General features: G+C 40.5%; 1 protein-coding gene across 1 annotated transcript in view; it reads right to left on the bottom strand.

Moving 5' to 3' along the window:
• Positions 1-6,206: 6,206 nt before the first annotated feature.
• ZNF451 (zinc finger protein 451) overlaps positions 6,207-13,063 on the bottom strand; it is a 38,124-nt gene continuing 31,267 nt past the window's right edge. The window contains exons 13-14 of the mRNA XM_010167569.1: positions 8,772-8,846; positions 6,207-6,481 (exon numbers count right to left, since the gene is read on the bottom strand). Of these exons, the coding sequence (XP_010165871.1) occupies positions 6,429-6,481; positions 8,772-8,846 (128 nt within the window). The 3' untranslated portion in view covers positions 6,207-6,428. The remainder of the gene's footprint in view (positions 6,482-8,771; positions 8,847-13,063) is intronic.

Below are 13,063 nucleotides of genomic sequence, written 5' to 3'. Positions count from 1 at the left end.
CCAATCCCTAACGTTCTGTGATTCTGTGAAAGCAAGACACCCGCCCCCCCCCACACACACACACACACATACCCCTGTTATTTTTATGTAAAGCTGTTCAAAAAGTGAGCAGCAAAGTTGAAACATCTGAAAACACAAGAAATAGGAAGAAAACAAGAAATGCTTTAAAAATCCAGGAGCCTGTTTGAAAGGAGAGAGGGCTGGAGAAAAGCAAACCAGAGACAACCCTTACTGCACACAGAACCTGAACAGCATTCCTGAGAACAAGATACTTGAGATATTGCCACTAGCACATCTAAGAGCCACCTGCAGAAAAGAAGCCGTTCCAGCAGCCGTTACTGTCCAAAATGATACAAAAAAGGCTTACTGGAAAGAAAAGTATTTAATGCTCTTTTTCTATGCCAGTAAGAAAAAAATATATCTGTTTAATGGTAGCCAAGGTAGTGGATCTACAGCTATTCCAAGATGGTATTTAACGTGACTGTACAAAACAGTACCTTCTTTCTCCCAAGCGCCCACCCTACCAACTTGGCAAACAACTCATGCAGAACCTCTTGTTGTTTCAGGTTCCTGCTGGGAGCACTGGCTCCAGCAGTTCAAGTCACACATAGGCTTTACTTGCCACTATTGTGAGTATTTGAAAAGGAATTTGCTTATCCCAAAAGTCCAGGTTTGGGCAAATACCCCATGGCTCTAACAGACCATATTTTGGCACCTAGCTACAAGGGATTTTATTGCACAGGAAGACTGTTTTGTGTTTATCCTGCTCTGATTCAAAATAGCTGTTTTCTCAGGCTCGTCCATTCCGAATGAAATCATGTCCCAAGTGCTCTTATTAATTGCCTGAGCTTTCTTTGTCTTACATAGTTGGATAAGTAAGGCTCGTTGCCTGTGAGCTCATGGAAATACCATCATTTGAACAATTGTTCCATTCATCTCTCTACAGTCTTTGTAGAAGATAATTAAAAAATGCATCCCACCCCAAAGAGAAACCATTTGTAGCCATGACATTCACTTTGCAACCTTTTTTTTTTTCCCCTAAGATCCTTCTATTCTTCCCATGCCAATTTATAAAGTATCAATTAGATTGGTTTTAAAAAGCAGAAATCAAAATAGCTGGACAGCTATGAACATTTTTCCCCTTGCACAGGGGTTTACTTCCACGCAGGTAGAAGCTGCAATGAAACACAGACAGAACAGCTGGACTTGTGTCCAAACCTAGCACATAATTTAACCTCTTTAACAGCTAAATGGCATTTTACCCTCGAAGTGAGAACAGCACAAACCATGGAACCAAAACGCAGATTTATAAGCAAAAAGGGTCTTCTGTACAAGCCTTAGCATTAGTGCCTGTGCAGCCTAGGATACTGTTCCATGTAGAAACTTGGAAGGACCATGAAAACTGCTTTTCCTGCTCTCTGGAAGAGCAGATTTGCCCCTGTTCCTCTGTTTCTTGCTGAGGTACATACAGGGGCAGTTATCACTACTTCTCCAAAATACTAGATGGCTGGGCTGGAAAGATAAGAGTCCACTGCTGGAGGAAGGGAAGTCACTCACAGCTGAACTGGGAGAAGTTTGAGGACAGAAAAGGCAGGAGCTGGGTGCTTTGGGGCCACAAGGCAACAGGAGGAGGAAGGGCCCTCACATCTGAAAACAAAGCACAGGTGTCATCCTCCTCCTTGCAGTCTGTGGTGAAGAAGGGTGATGGCCATGCCAGGACTGCCGGTGCTGCCATGCCCAAGTCCCCCTCTCCTCACCCCGTGTTCACACAAGGGACTGAGAAGAACATGAGGAGAGGGTGTGTATCTCATGGTTTCTGCAGTCCCACCTCAGCAGTGAAGCTGGTGTCCGTCTCTAACTACATCATCATAAAAATGGGTTCCACTTGCAAAACAGAGTAACATGGAGAAGAGTCTCATTCATGCGCACAAGGTCCCCTGAAAGAGCAAGCCTCCCAGGCCTTGGACATCCGATATATGTGTAGAAGTCACAGAGCCGGGGAGATGATCTACACCAAAAGCACTACAAATTGTCACTAAATAGCACCTTAGTTCCAACTTTGCTTTATTTGAAACCCTGATACATACCTTGTCACGTACCCTAACACTTATACATGAGCTGTCATGGAATGGGATCAAAGAGAAAGTCCACACCCAAGAAATGCCATGCCAGATTATTTTCCTCCCTTCACCTACAGGAATTTCATCTGAAGAACCTTCTTTATGTGCAGGTGTTATGGAAACACAACAGTTCCCATACATAGCAGAAGGATGCAACCATGGCTTGGGCCAGCCAACCAAAACCACCTCACAATCTCCCCAGCGTCATCACAATCGCAATAAAGATGGGCCAACGCCGAGTTTCTAGGATATGTTTTCAATTTCCAACCAAGATACGTAGCTACCACAGCAGGCTTCCCCCTCACTGAGCACCGGCTGAACCCGCACTACTCTGCCTTTACTGCTGTTGTCACCAATGCTAATTACAGCTAGCCCTGGGTTTGCCTATACATGTCACAGTTATTTTACTGTGTAGGCAAGCCCCGAGGTCCCAAGCCTGGCAAAAGTCTGAACGAAGTCCTCTATCTCAGAAGCAATCTGAAAGCCAGTATGACCATTTCAGGGCATGCAGCAGTTGATTCTCATGGAGAGGAAAACTGCCTAGTAAACAAGCCAGTGAATTCTGAGTTCTGAACAGCAGCAGATACTCGGCTGATTGTTGATGGAGCTCTGAGAAAAAAACACCACCAAAGGAACAACTCCCAGAAATGAGGATAGTGCAGCCAGTGAAAGCAAGCTTCCAGATTTACAGAGGGAACTTTACATCAGATTTCCACGCACGCAGAGCTTTGCCGACCGAGTGCACGCTTTGCGTGTGCTTGCCACTTGCTGTAAGTTTTCTGACTTGTTTACATCCACTTTTAGAATATCTCAGACTGTATTATTTGACTCAGACTGTTACAACTGAGCTCTAAACCACTTGAATAAAGAATTTTGACAGGAAACTTGAGGAGGTTTAGAAGTCTCAAAGAAATATGCAGATGCAGACTTTAATAAAGCTACTTAGCTGGAAAGAATAGCCAAAAAGTATCTTTGTGCTAGTGTCAGCCAACTTTTCTAAATTAATTTTGAAAATTCGTCATCCAACCTCCTCACCTCCTTCCAATTTACAGCAGTCATTGTAAACATTGCTAGGATAGCACAAGCAGATCATAGAACACTCCTTTTAAGAAAGAAGATGGCGTAACTTCATACCTCCATAAACTTCACCATATTTGGTAAAGATTCAGCAAAGATTTGCATTCTGTGACCACTATAGGCACACCACTGGTCATTTCTGTACACCTTGAAGAACTAAGAAATTCAGCCCACCACCCAAAAACATATACAAAGCAAGTAGCTTACAGTAAGCCATTTTTTTTTTAAATATTATTAAACTACAGAAGGAACCAGGCAGGTGGTTTGACGTTTTAATGCTCCATCGACTTCCGTAACAGTTGCACTGACTTATTTAGCATCTCATCTTGTCTCAGAATATGACCAAAAGAGGGATTTTGTTTTATAAGAAAGAATCTGGCCCACAAAGCACCAAAGAGACAAGAACCTTGTAGCAATCTAGACGTGTCAAGATTTCAATTTTGTAAAACTTATGCACGCACCATGAAGAAATTAAGAGCATTAAAATGAGAACAGCTGGTGGTAGTGAGGTCGAGATTAGACTTTTTCCTCCTTAAAGATAAATAAGAAAAAGCACCACAGGATTGCTTTAGATTAATCAAGGGTGAACTCAAACATCACCACAAAAGCAAATTCTTTTAAAAAAGGCAGGACAAATGACTTCTAGTACAAATAAAAGGAGCTTGCCCAGCATCCTTTAGAACAGACGGGTTGCACTCCTAAATGCAGATAAATCTCTCAGCACATGCAGGGGAAACCTCAAAAATTTCAGCCAGTTAGACAAGACTTCCCAGCCAGAAATATTAAATTCGGAAAGACAAACATTTACAAGACACCTTTTCCAGCTGAAGAACAAGGTGCTGTACCACAAGATCTTGGTGAGTAACTAGTCACATGTCTGTACACGCAGCATTTTAAGAATCCATTTTTCTCTGCTCTTCTGGAAACAGAAATATCACAAGCTTGTGACAGCAGAAAATTTTGCAAAGAAAAATTTTAGAGAGATAAGAGAACCTCAAAGAGACCAAAGAAAATTAGGACAAATTTCAAGACGTCAATAATTCTGGAAACGACTTTTAACACAAAAAGAATACAGAGACTAGAACTCTACTTAGCTGTTTTATAAAAGCCGTAACAGCAGTGGTTGGGATGTGCTACCTGTTCTGGTAAGCGGATGAGGAGGCCAACAGAATGTGTTAAATAACTGGAGCTCCAAGTACAGAGAATGTGTGTGCACACGTTGGGTTTTTTGGGTTTTTTTTAATGCAACCAATTAAGTCATGGCCCATCAGGTACAAACAAACTTTACATTTCTGACAGAATAAAGTGTCAGGAGGAATAAATCACATGATCAAAAGCTAACATAGCAGACTCCGGAGAAGACCACCTACCCGGGTTTTAAACATTTGTTGAACTTTCTCAAGTTGAAACATCTTTTCATGTGAAAGGAATCTGCAACTTTACGGTCTACACTAAAAAACAACAAACCACAAAAACCCACAAACCTGCCCCAAAGCCTCTATAACTTGGACTGAGATGTTTTTGAAGATGAAAATTGTTTTCCGTCTCATTCCACCCCATATTAGAAGAACTTGATGTGAAAAATTCTGGAACTGATTTACCTTCAGTCAGTAGCTAAAGGCAACCCAAAATCTTCCAGAATAGGGCTTCCTCAGCAGCAGTGCGAACTGCACACCCACATTTGAACAGCAGTGTGATTAATCTGAGATCTGCAGTGAGAAAAGCAAGCAGCAGGCACAAGGGAAAAACATGAAGAGGTCCTCTTCACTCTGTTAACACCTGGTTGCCAAAAATCAAATGCACTTGCAAGTGTTCAAACTATTTTCTGGTGTTTGAACAGTTGTCTTCAAGTTGTTTGCTTGATTGCTAATGAGCGCTGAGATAACTCACTAGATTCTTCATTAATTCTATTTGTTTCAGAGATTGGCTATATATCAGAACCATGACTGGAAATAAATCAATGCCAGTTTCCCAGCTTTTCTAACCATGATGACACACAGCTGTAGTTATTCTGACTCTTTGGAACAGAGAGTGAGAAAAATCTAGCCTTCCCCTTGTCTTACTCTCCACAAAGGAGGTTTTTTTTTGCATGATAAATATTTAGATTTACAGCAGTCAGAAGCAAACTCACAGGCTAATGAATAATAAAAAATCAAGCTGGCATTTTATTACATTGAGATTTCTTACTGACTGACAGCAATCATTAACTGAAGTATAATAGGCTGGCAAAGCTGGACAGCTTGCATAGGTATTTTTAAATGAAGGAACTGACAAAGGTAGCACAGATAATTTTAAACACAGAAATAATTGTTCACCTTAAAATAAGGACAGTACAAAAATAATTCACACTTTTACATTCACTTACCCAAGGCTACCTCTTCGTGAACAGAAGGGAGCAAAGATGCCAGTATACAGGAATAATACTGCTTAAATTCTCTCATCTATTCCAAACAGGAACTATAAAGTTTATTTAGCTTCTGTTCACTTAAAAAGTTGTTCCAGCCTCAGTTCAGGGAGAGGAACAGAACCCGTCAAACTTTAAGCCATCAAATCCAACACTCTACCATGCTAGTACTGAAAAAACATACACATTTATAAAAATAAAGCTCACTAACTGTACAGCCTGTGGTCCTGATTCTGACTTTTAGCAAACAGCACACAGACAAAATGATGGCCAAGGAGGTGAGACTGGCCACAGGCAGGAGTTAGGCCATAGGTTCAATTTATAAACCTGGGATCTAAGCTTCTCTTTATAACAAGATTAGCTAGGCAAATCTGAGATAACTGGAGTTTACTATTTTTATCTGTTGCAAAGGCAACATGAAAAAGTAAACAAAAACAATGACATTTTGTGACAGAAAAATTAAATACAAGAATCAATTCAAAAAGAAACGAACAACAAACAAAACCCCGAAATACCCAGTAAGACCAGCCTACTAATTAGGAAACAACTTATAGAGCTAGACTAGAGAGACTTAGTCATCACCCATTAGAAACAGAATATGCAAAGGCTTAAAGATTTATTTTTATTACACAATATATTGCAGTGGATATCCCTAAACTTGAGCTATTCATCAGCATGACAGAGGACATCAGATTATAAATCTAACAATTCAAGATACCGATGTGTTTTTGAAGTGGTATTTCTGAACCTTTGTAAATAGATGAACAAGCTTCCATTTTTGTGAGCAGCTCTGATGACGTGGTGTTAGTGTACTGAAGTATCTTCATTTACATTTCCTCAAGGCTTCTCTTGATAGCTTCTTCCAATTCTGCAGCTTCCTCTGTGTAAATACAAAAAACAATTATAATGGCAAACTATGGTTGATAACTAGTCATAGACACAACTACATTAATATTACTACATAAAGTGACAAGTTACTTCTGTGAGCAGTGTCAGTAGACTGCAAAAAAAGTAGAGAAACAGAATGAAAGTATTTTCCCTCCTTCTGTCTTATGCTATCTTTTCAACTCTTCAGAAATACAGTAACAACCTCTACAACTTTCCCCTGCCTTAACTAGCGGCTGCCCAGTGATTAGTTTAAGAGTTCAATGCAACTACGTATTTACTGGTCAAAACAATACCAAGATTAGAACCCATATGTGGGCACAAAGAAAAATTATTTATAAAGTATTAAAACAAAAAAGACACACAAAACAAGCAGAGAGGTTTCAGTATTTTCATTCCAGTTTCTTATCAGTAGATATACCTGTATCTACATTCTAGCTTGGCACCACTGGTGTCACTCTTACCAGGAAGGCCGGACGTAAGTAGAGAAACAGTCATATCAGCAGTAAGAACAGTCTAGATCAGGGCTGTAACATCCTTATGGTGAGAGGAAGCTCATTAACAACCTCTCAAAACACCTTTCATAATACTTAAAATAGAAACCCCTGCATTACAATTAGGTTGTTTTAAGCAACATTGTTGTTGTTTGGTGTTAGTGAATTAAATATCCTAAGTAAGACAAAGTTTATATGTACAGTAAATATTAATACCAATGGTATAAGCTGGAAAAATTAAAGCAGCTTTCAGATGCAGTCATTCTTGAATTATTCGTTTTCTGCTTTAGGAGGAGACAAGCCCATCCTATAACAAAAGCTGACTGTCCTTATGACAAAGGAAACAGAATAATTATATATATATATTAACATAGGAGATTTTAAAACTTTAATTATTGTTGGCCTGCTTTATGCAAGGCCTAGATTTGGAATAGAAACAGCATCAATGAATGTTCTCTTATGTTAGCAAAGCCACATTAATTCACCTGGACTTTCTTGCAACATCCGATACTACTGATAAAGAGATAAATTAGTTTCTGAAAGGAAAACATTACATGGTCATAGGAACAAAAAAGAAATTTTGAAATCAAAATAAAGCAGAAAGACATTTGCAGACAACTCCTTCCATTAAATTATATTGCCAATTAGCCACTAAGCGCGTGCAAGAATAACATCCACAGTGTGACTCTGTGGCTAATGGCATGCAGTTTGCGCCACAGTGATACCTGGATTGTCCTCTATTCCCTGGAGCTGCCAAAGCAGCTCTTTCTGCAACCTACACTTGCTGTTTGCATTCTCCTCTTCCAGCAGTTGCTAGTGCTTTTTCCTTTTTACACCTTTCTGGGGTTGATCTTCCCCCTTGCCCCATGCTATGACTGCCATTAACCAGGCAGGCAGCCAGTGAACACGGCTGAAGCCAGGCTGCTCCCTAAGGCCAGATGGCTTTGGCACTGCAGCGCCACAGCTGGGAGGATGCACCAAAAGCCACTGCTATCCTTGATGGCCTTACCCAGTGATAGTGGGGCCCAAGCATGACCATCTTCAGTACTGTGGATGAGTATGTTGGACATTTGATAACAGTATTTAGTAACAGCTGGTAAATTTATAACTGAATAAATCCAGGAATATAAGATTCAGTTACCAGTTTTATCACTGACCTTGTACAAATTATTTATTGATTTTTTTTTTAGTTCATTTTATTTCCATCAAGTGGAAGGGCAGTCAAGCCTTTAAACAACACACTATTTTCAAGTGCACTGTAGCCTGTCACCAGATATTGTATGAATACACTGTATGAACACCACCACTAAGCACAACAGCAAAAGGATGAAAACGTTTTCAAATAAGGTAAGATATGATGTGAGCACACAGCTGTACTGCTGATTCAAACTTGTGCATAAATCTACAGCTCTTCTAGGAGACCAGAGTGCCTCGCTGAGATACAATACCTAATTTTGAACTATTTATTCAGAAGTTCAACAATTTAGTCAGTAGTTCTACTCTCAGTCACAGTCATATTAGACTGGTACAAAGTAAGCTCAGTCCAGTCTTTAATTGCACAATATCCTGTGGTGCACCAGTAACACAGATTTTGCATCTGCTAGCATACTTTTCAGGTTAAGAATTGATTATTTTTTTTGTAATTCATTACAGAGTTCTTAACTACTCAAAATTGCCCAGCATATTTTAGAGAGTATTCCTAAGAGGTCACTTGCCATAAAACTGATTCTAAGTTTAGCTTCCGTATCTTTAATAGCACTCCTGAACACAGAAAAGCAAAAGTTAACAGACCTTCCTCTTTCTTTGTTTCTTCTAAGCTCCTCTTCACTGTTAGTTTGGTATCTTCATCCTCTTCGCTGTCTGAACCTTAAACGCACAAATGAAACAGAAATTACAGGTTGTTTCTAATAAAAAAGTTACAGTCCTGTCTTGCATTTCTCCTACTGTGACAACATTGTAGATTGGATTTTAAGAAAAATACTTATGACCTGAAAATCAAGATAAAAATATATTATAGTGATAGTTTAAGACAGTAACTCAAGAGACAGTTCTTTTTGAGCTACTTTCTTTACTTTCTTGCCAAAATCTGGAGGCAGACTGCTTCAATTTTATATTATTTTAAAGCGGTAACAAGAAATAATAGGCATGGAAGCTACTGTTAGCGTCTACTGTATTTGCTTTTTTGTAATACTCAGTTATTTAAAAAAAAAGAGACATTACTCACTTTCTACAAAATGTATCACTGATTTAATCATGGGAAGAAGTGCTATAGTGCGTCTCTGCCTACACATGATCTTAGCTGTATTTTGTTGCCCAAATACTCCATTTGAACAATGGAGTGCTAGAACTCAATTCAGCAGTACAAGTCAGCAGATGTTGTTCAAGTCTCACAGGAGAGAAAGTTGGATATGCTTAGTTTAATGTGCTAACTTATCATGCCAAGCCCAGACAAAACTACACCACCTTTCCCTTTCTAAAAAGCACTCTTCAGGAGGTTGGTTTTCAGCTCCAGAATGACAGCTCTATTTTGACGTGTCTAGTAGGGACTGGTGTACCTAAGGTGTGTGGGTTGGGTTTTTTTTTTGTCTCTTCTCCATTTGTTTTAAACAGTCTCAGTAAACTACAGGTTAAAAAATAAACAAGTTGATGAATCACACTATGTATTCATTCTCCTGCTACAGGCTATTGCGATTTTGGGAGATGGTCTCTGCAATGAGGTCTTACAGTATTTGCAATCAACTAGGTCTCCTACGGTCATATCAACATAAGCACTTCCCTTAAAGTCATCACATTTATTAGTACACCAAGGTACTTCTGATTACGTTTACCAGCAAAGAACATTCCAATATGATCATCTAATTTACTGACTGTGTGACTTGTGGCATTTTACATGACCCAAGTTAGGTATTCAAAGAGACAGGTACACTTTCTAAAGCTTGTTTTCAAACCTCTGACACATGTACCTTGTCTGAACAGCCATGTTGCTGACCTTCCTAATTCTAGGAATACAACCTCCAACTGCTGGTATCAAACAGAGATCAGGAGCCCACAAAGATGCCAGAAATAAACCATTTTAACTGCAGTGTCTATCTAGCTTTCTCCAGTCACTTGGCAGACTGGCTGTAAATCCTTTTTGGAGCTGCCTACTATCTCTGGGCAGAAGAGATACTATTTTTTACATCATCTTCCAAAGTAAAAACCAACCAACCAAACAAAAAAAACCACCCCCACAAACCCAGAACAAAACAAAACAAACCCCAACCCAAACAAATATCATTACAATCACTTATGAAAGGGAAGAAAAAGTGCAAAGAAGAGGCTTTGCACAAGTGGCTTCTCCCTCATTAACCATCCTTTTAATCTTCCAGCCCAGAACACACCTCAGACTGCTCTAAAAAGTTTTGTATCTGTTAGAGGTGGAACAGTTGAAGCAATCACTCCCTAACTGGTTTGTTGGCATAAGTATAATGGAAAAATTGAGATCTTGAGAGCAGTAACTAATAAGGCATAGTACAAGAGAGTCTTTGGTTTGCTTTCATTTCAAATAAAAATGCTTTAAGAGCACTTTCCCAAAGGTTGTTGGGGTTTTTTGATGCAACTGCACAGAAGAAGCTGGCAAACGGGAAAGGCGATATTCTGACTGGCATCTTGCATAGAAGGTTAAACAGCAGAGGATCAGAGTACTGAGAAATTCAGATACAATCTGAGAAGTTGATTTTCCTGGAACTCATTACAGAGTGAGTTATCATTCACCACAGAAGAAGCCATGATGGCAGCCCAGGGACACGCTGTCAGAGGACAGCACCTCCCTGCTTACCCCCGGCTTCCTTGACCCAGGCAACAGGCTGACTTGACACTCATTTTTCAGAATACAGCAGATCAGCAGCTAAGCTGACTTTAATGTCAATTAGGACAGTTATGAATGCTAAAATAGGATTTGGAGATAGAATTATTATTTTAGTTCATTAAGAAAAAGTTTAGGATTCATCTTATGTATTAATGCAGGCCTCATCTTGCCAAAATGTTTTGTCAGTCACAGCACCCTAATGACAGCAGTGCAGTAAGACGGGGTGCACATTCACACTGGAACAGAGGTGTATGCAAACTGCCATGCAAAACTTTTAAACATTTTCAAACAAGCTGCCTGCCCCATGATTTATCACTGCCCCCAACATGCAATAACTAAATACTACTTGATAGTTATAACATCACAGAGAAAAGGTTTTCTTAGAGCACAGCTGAAGAAACACCATTCCACTGTCAGAAACTATGAAACTTGAAAACAATTGGTACTGATGATCTTCTGTTAGTTTGAAGGAGGGCGGGGGAGAAATCAACTGGGACTCAAATGTGATTCTGAAGCATGTTAAAATTCTCATAAGCTACTCTCTGCTTTCACTAGTCCTTCTCTGCAAGACTTCTCTCCCCCCTACCTAACTGTATTAATGCATTCAACTCCCCATGAAGGCAGTTGCTGGATTCTCTGAAATCTTTGAGTTGGTACAAGTTAACCTATTAAGAGGCTAACAAAGGACCAAATCTCATTTAGGAGCTTTTCATGCAAAGGCTTGTCAGTATCTCAAATTATACTGAGACTTTCACTATCCAAAATCAAAAACATGTTTATGTTTGTCCTCAGTGTCCCCCTCTGCCCCCCCCCCCCCCCCCCCCAACCCTAGACAGAGCAAAGGCTAAAGGCACAAAAGCAGTAAAGATGAGTATTTTCAGATGTTCTCATATGGCTCTATGGGAACCAGGAATAAGATTGTAACAGTCAAAAGAAAAGCAGTCTGCAAGAAAAAATCCTAGGCAGAAATGCTCCCACAGCTAAGGGGGTGGAGGGAGGAATTCAGCTTCCTTTAGGGGCTAGACAGCAAGAACTATTATTGTGGAACCCATCGCTTGTTAACTAAAGAGAAGGAAAGGCCAACGGATTGAACAGATGAATTTTCAAGTCAGAAAAGACCAGGCTGCTTTTCCACATGGACGGGTCACTGTGCTTGATCTAGTGTTGCTTGTAGCGTGCCTGTACCCTGTGACTGAACTCTCCCCTCCAAGAGATCCTGGGATTCCAGTCAAGAATACACTCCATGCAAATATCACAAAATGGCTGAGGTTGGAAGGGATCTCTGGAGGTCATCTTGTCCAGCCCCCCTGCTCAAGCAGATCACCTAAAGCTGGCTGCCCAGAACTATGTTCAGAGAACTTCTGAATATTACTAAAAATATACTGTACTGGGGAGCTCAGAACTTGACAGTTATGGCCTTACCAGAGCTGAGTAGAGGGAAAGGACCACCTCCCTCAACCTGCTGGCAAGTCCTCCTAATGCAGCCCAGGGTACCACTGGTCTTCTTAGCCATGAGATCACACTGCTGGCTTGTGATCAACTTGGTGTCCACCAGGACCCCCAGGTCCTTTTCTGCAAAGCTGTTTTCCATCTGGTTGACCCCTGCTCAGCATGTATTGGTGCTTGGGATTGTTCCTCACCAGATACAGGACTTCTTGTTTAACTTCATGAGGTTCCTGTCAGACCATTCCTCCTGTCAAGGTTCCTCTGGATGGCAGCACAGCACTCTGGTGTATCAGCTGCCACTCCCAGTTTTGGGTCATCAGCAAACCTGCTGAGGGCACAATCTGCCCCACCATCTAGGTCATTAATGAAGATGTTAAACAGGACCAGACCCAGTACTGACTCCTGGGGTACACTGTTGGTTACTGGCCTCCGACTGGACTTCATGCCACTGGTCACCATGGTCTGGGCCTGGCCATTCAGCCAGTTTTCAATCCACCTCACAGTCTGCTCATCCAGCCACATTTTATCAGCATATACTCCTGGTACTGCTGGCATCTTCTGATGATGAGAAAGTTTAATCTAGAGAAGTCAGGTATGTCCTGTCTCTCTTGCTAAAATGTTTAACACATTCTGTAGCTCCCAGCTTCTCCAGGGTCAGAGGAAAAGCAATTGCCCAGTTTCTCAGCCAGGAGATCTTTAGATATGGCCTCTTCTCTAGTACATTTTGTTAAATAAACAACAGCTAAGAAACTCCGACCATACCTATTCTCTCACAGAAATCTTACTGCTC

The sequence above is a fragment of the Antrostomus carolinensis genome, unplaced genomic scaffold (genome assembly GCF_000700745.2).
Source record: "Antrostomus carolinensis isolate BGI_N321 unplaced genomic scaffold, ASM70074v2 scaffold9585, whole genome shotgun sequence".
Taxonomy (NCBI): domain Eukaryota; kingdom Metazoa; phylum Chordata; class Aves; order Caprimulgiformes; family Caprimulgidae; genus Antrostomus; species Antrostomus carolinensis.
Note: the sequence above shows the minus strand (reverse complement) of the source record. Positions and strands in the feature narration are given on the sequence as shown.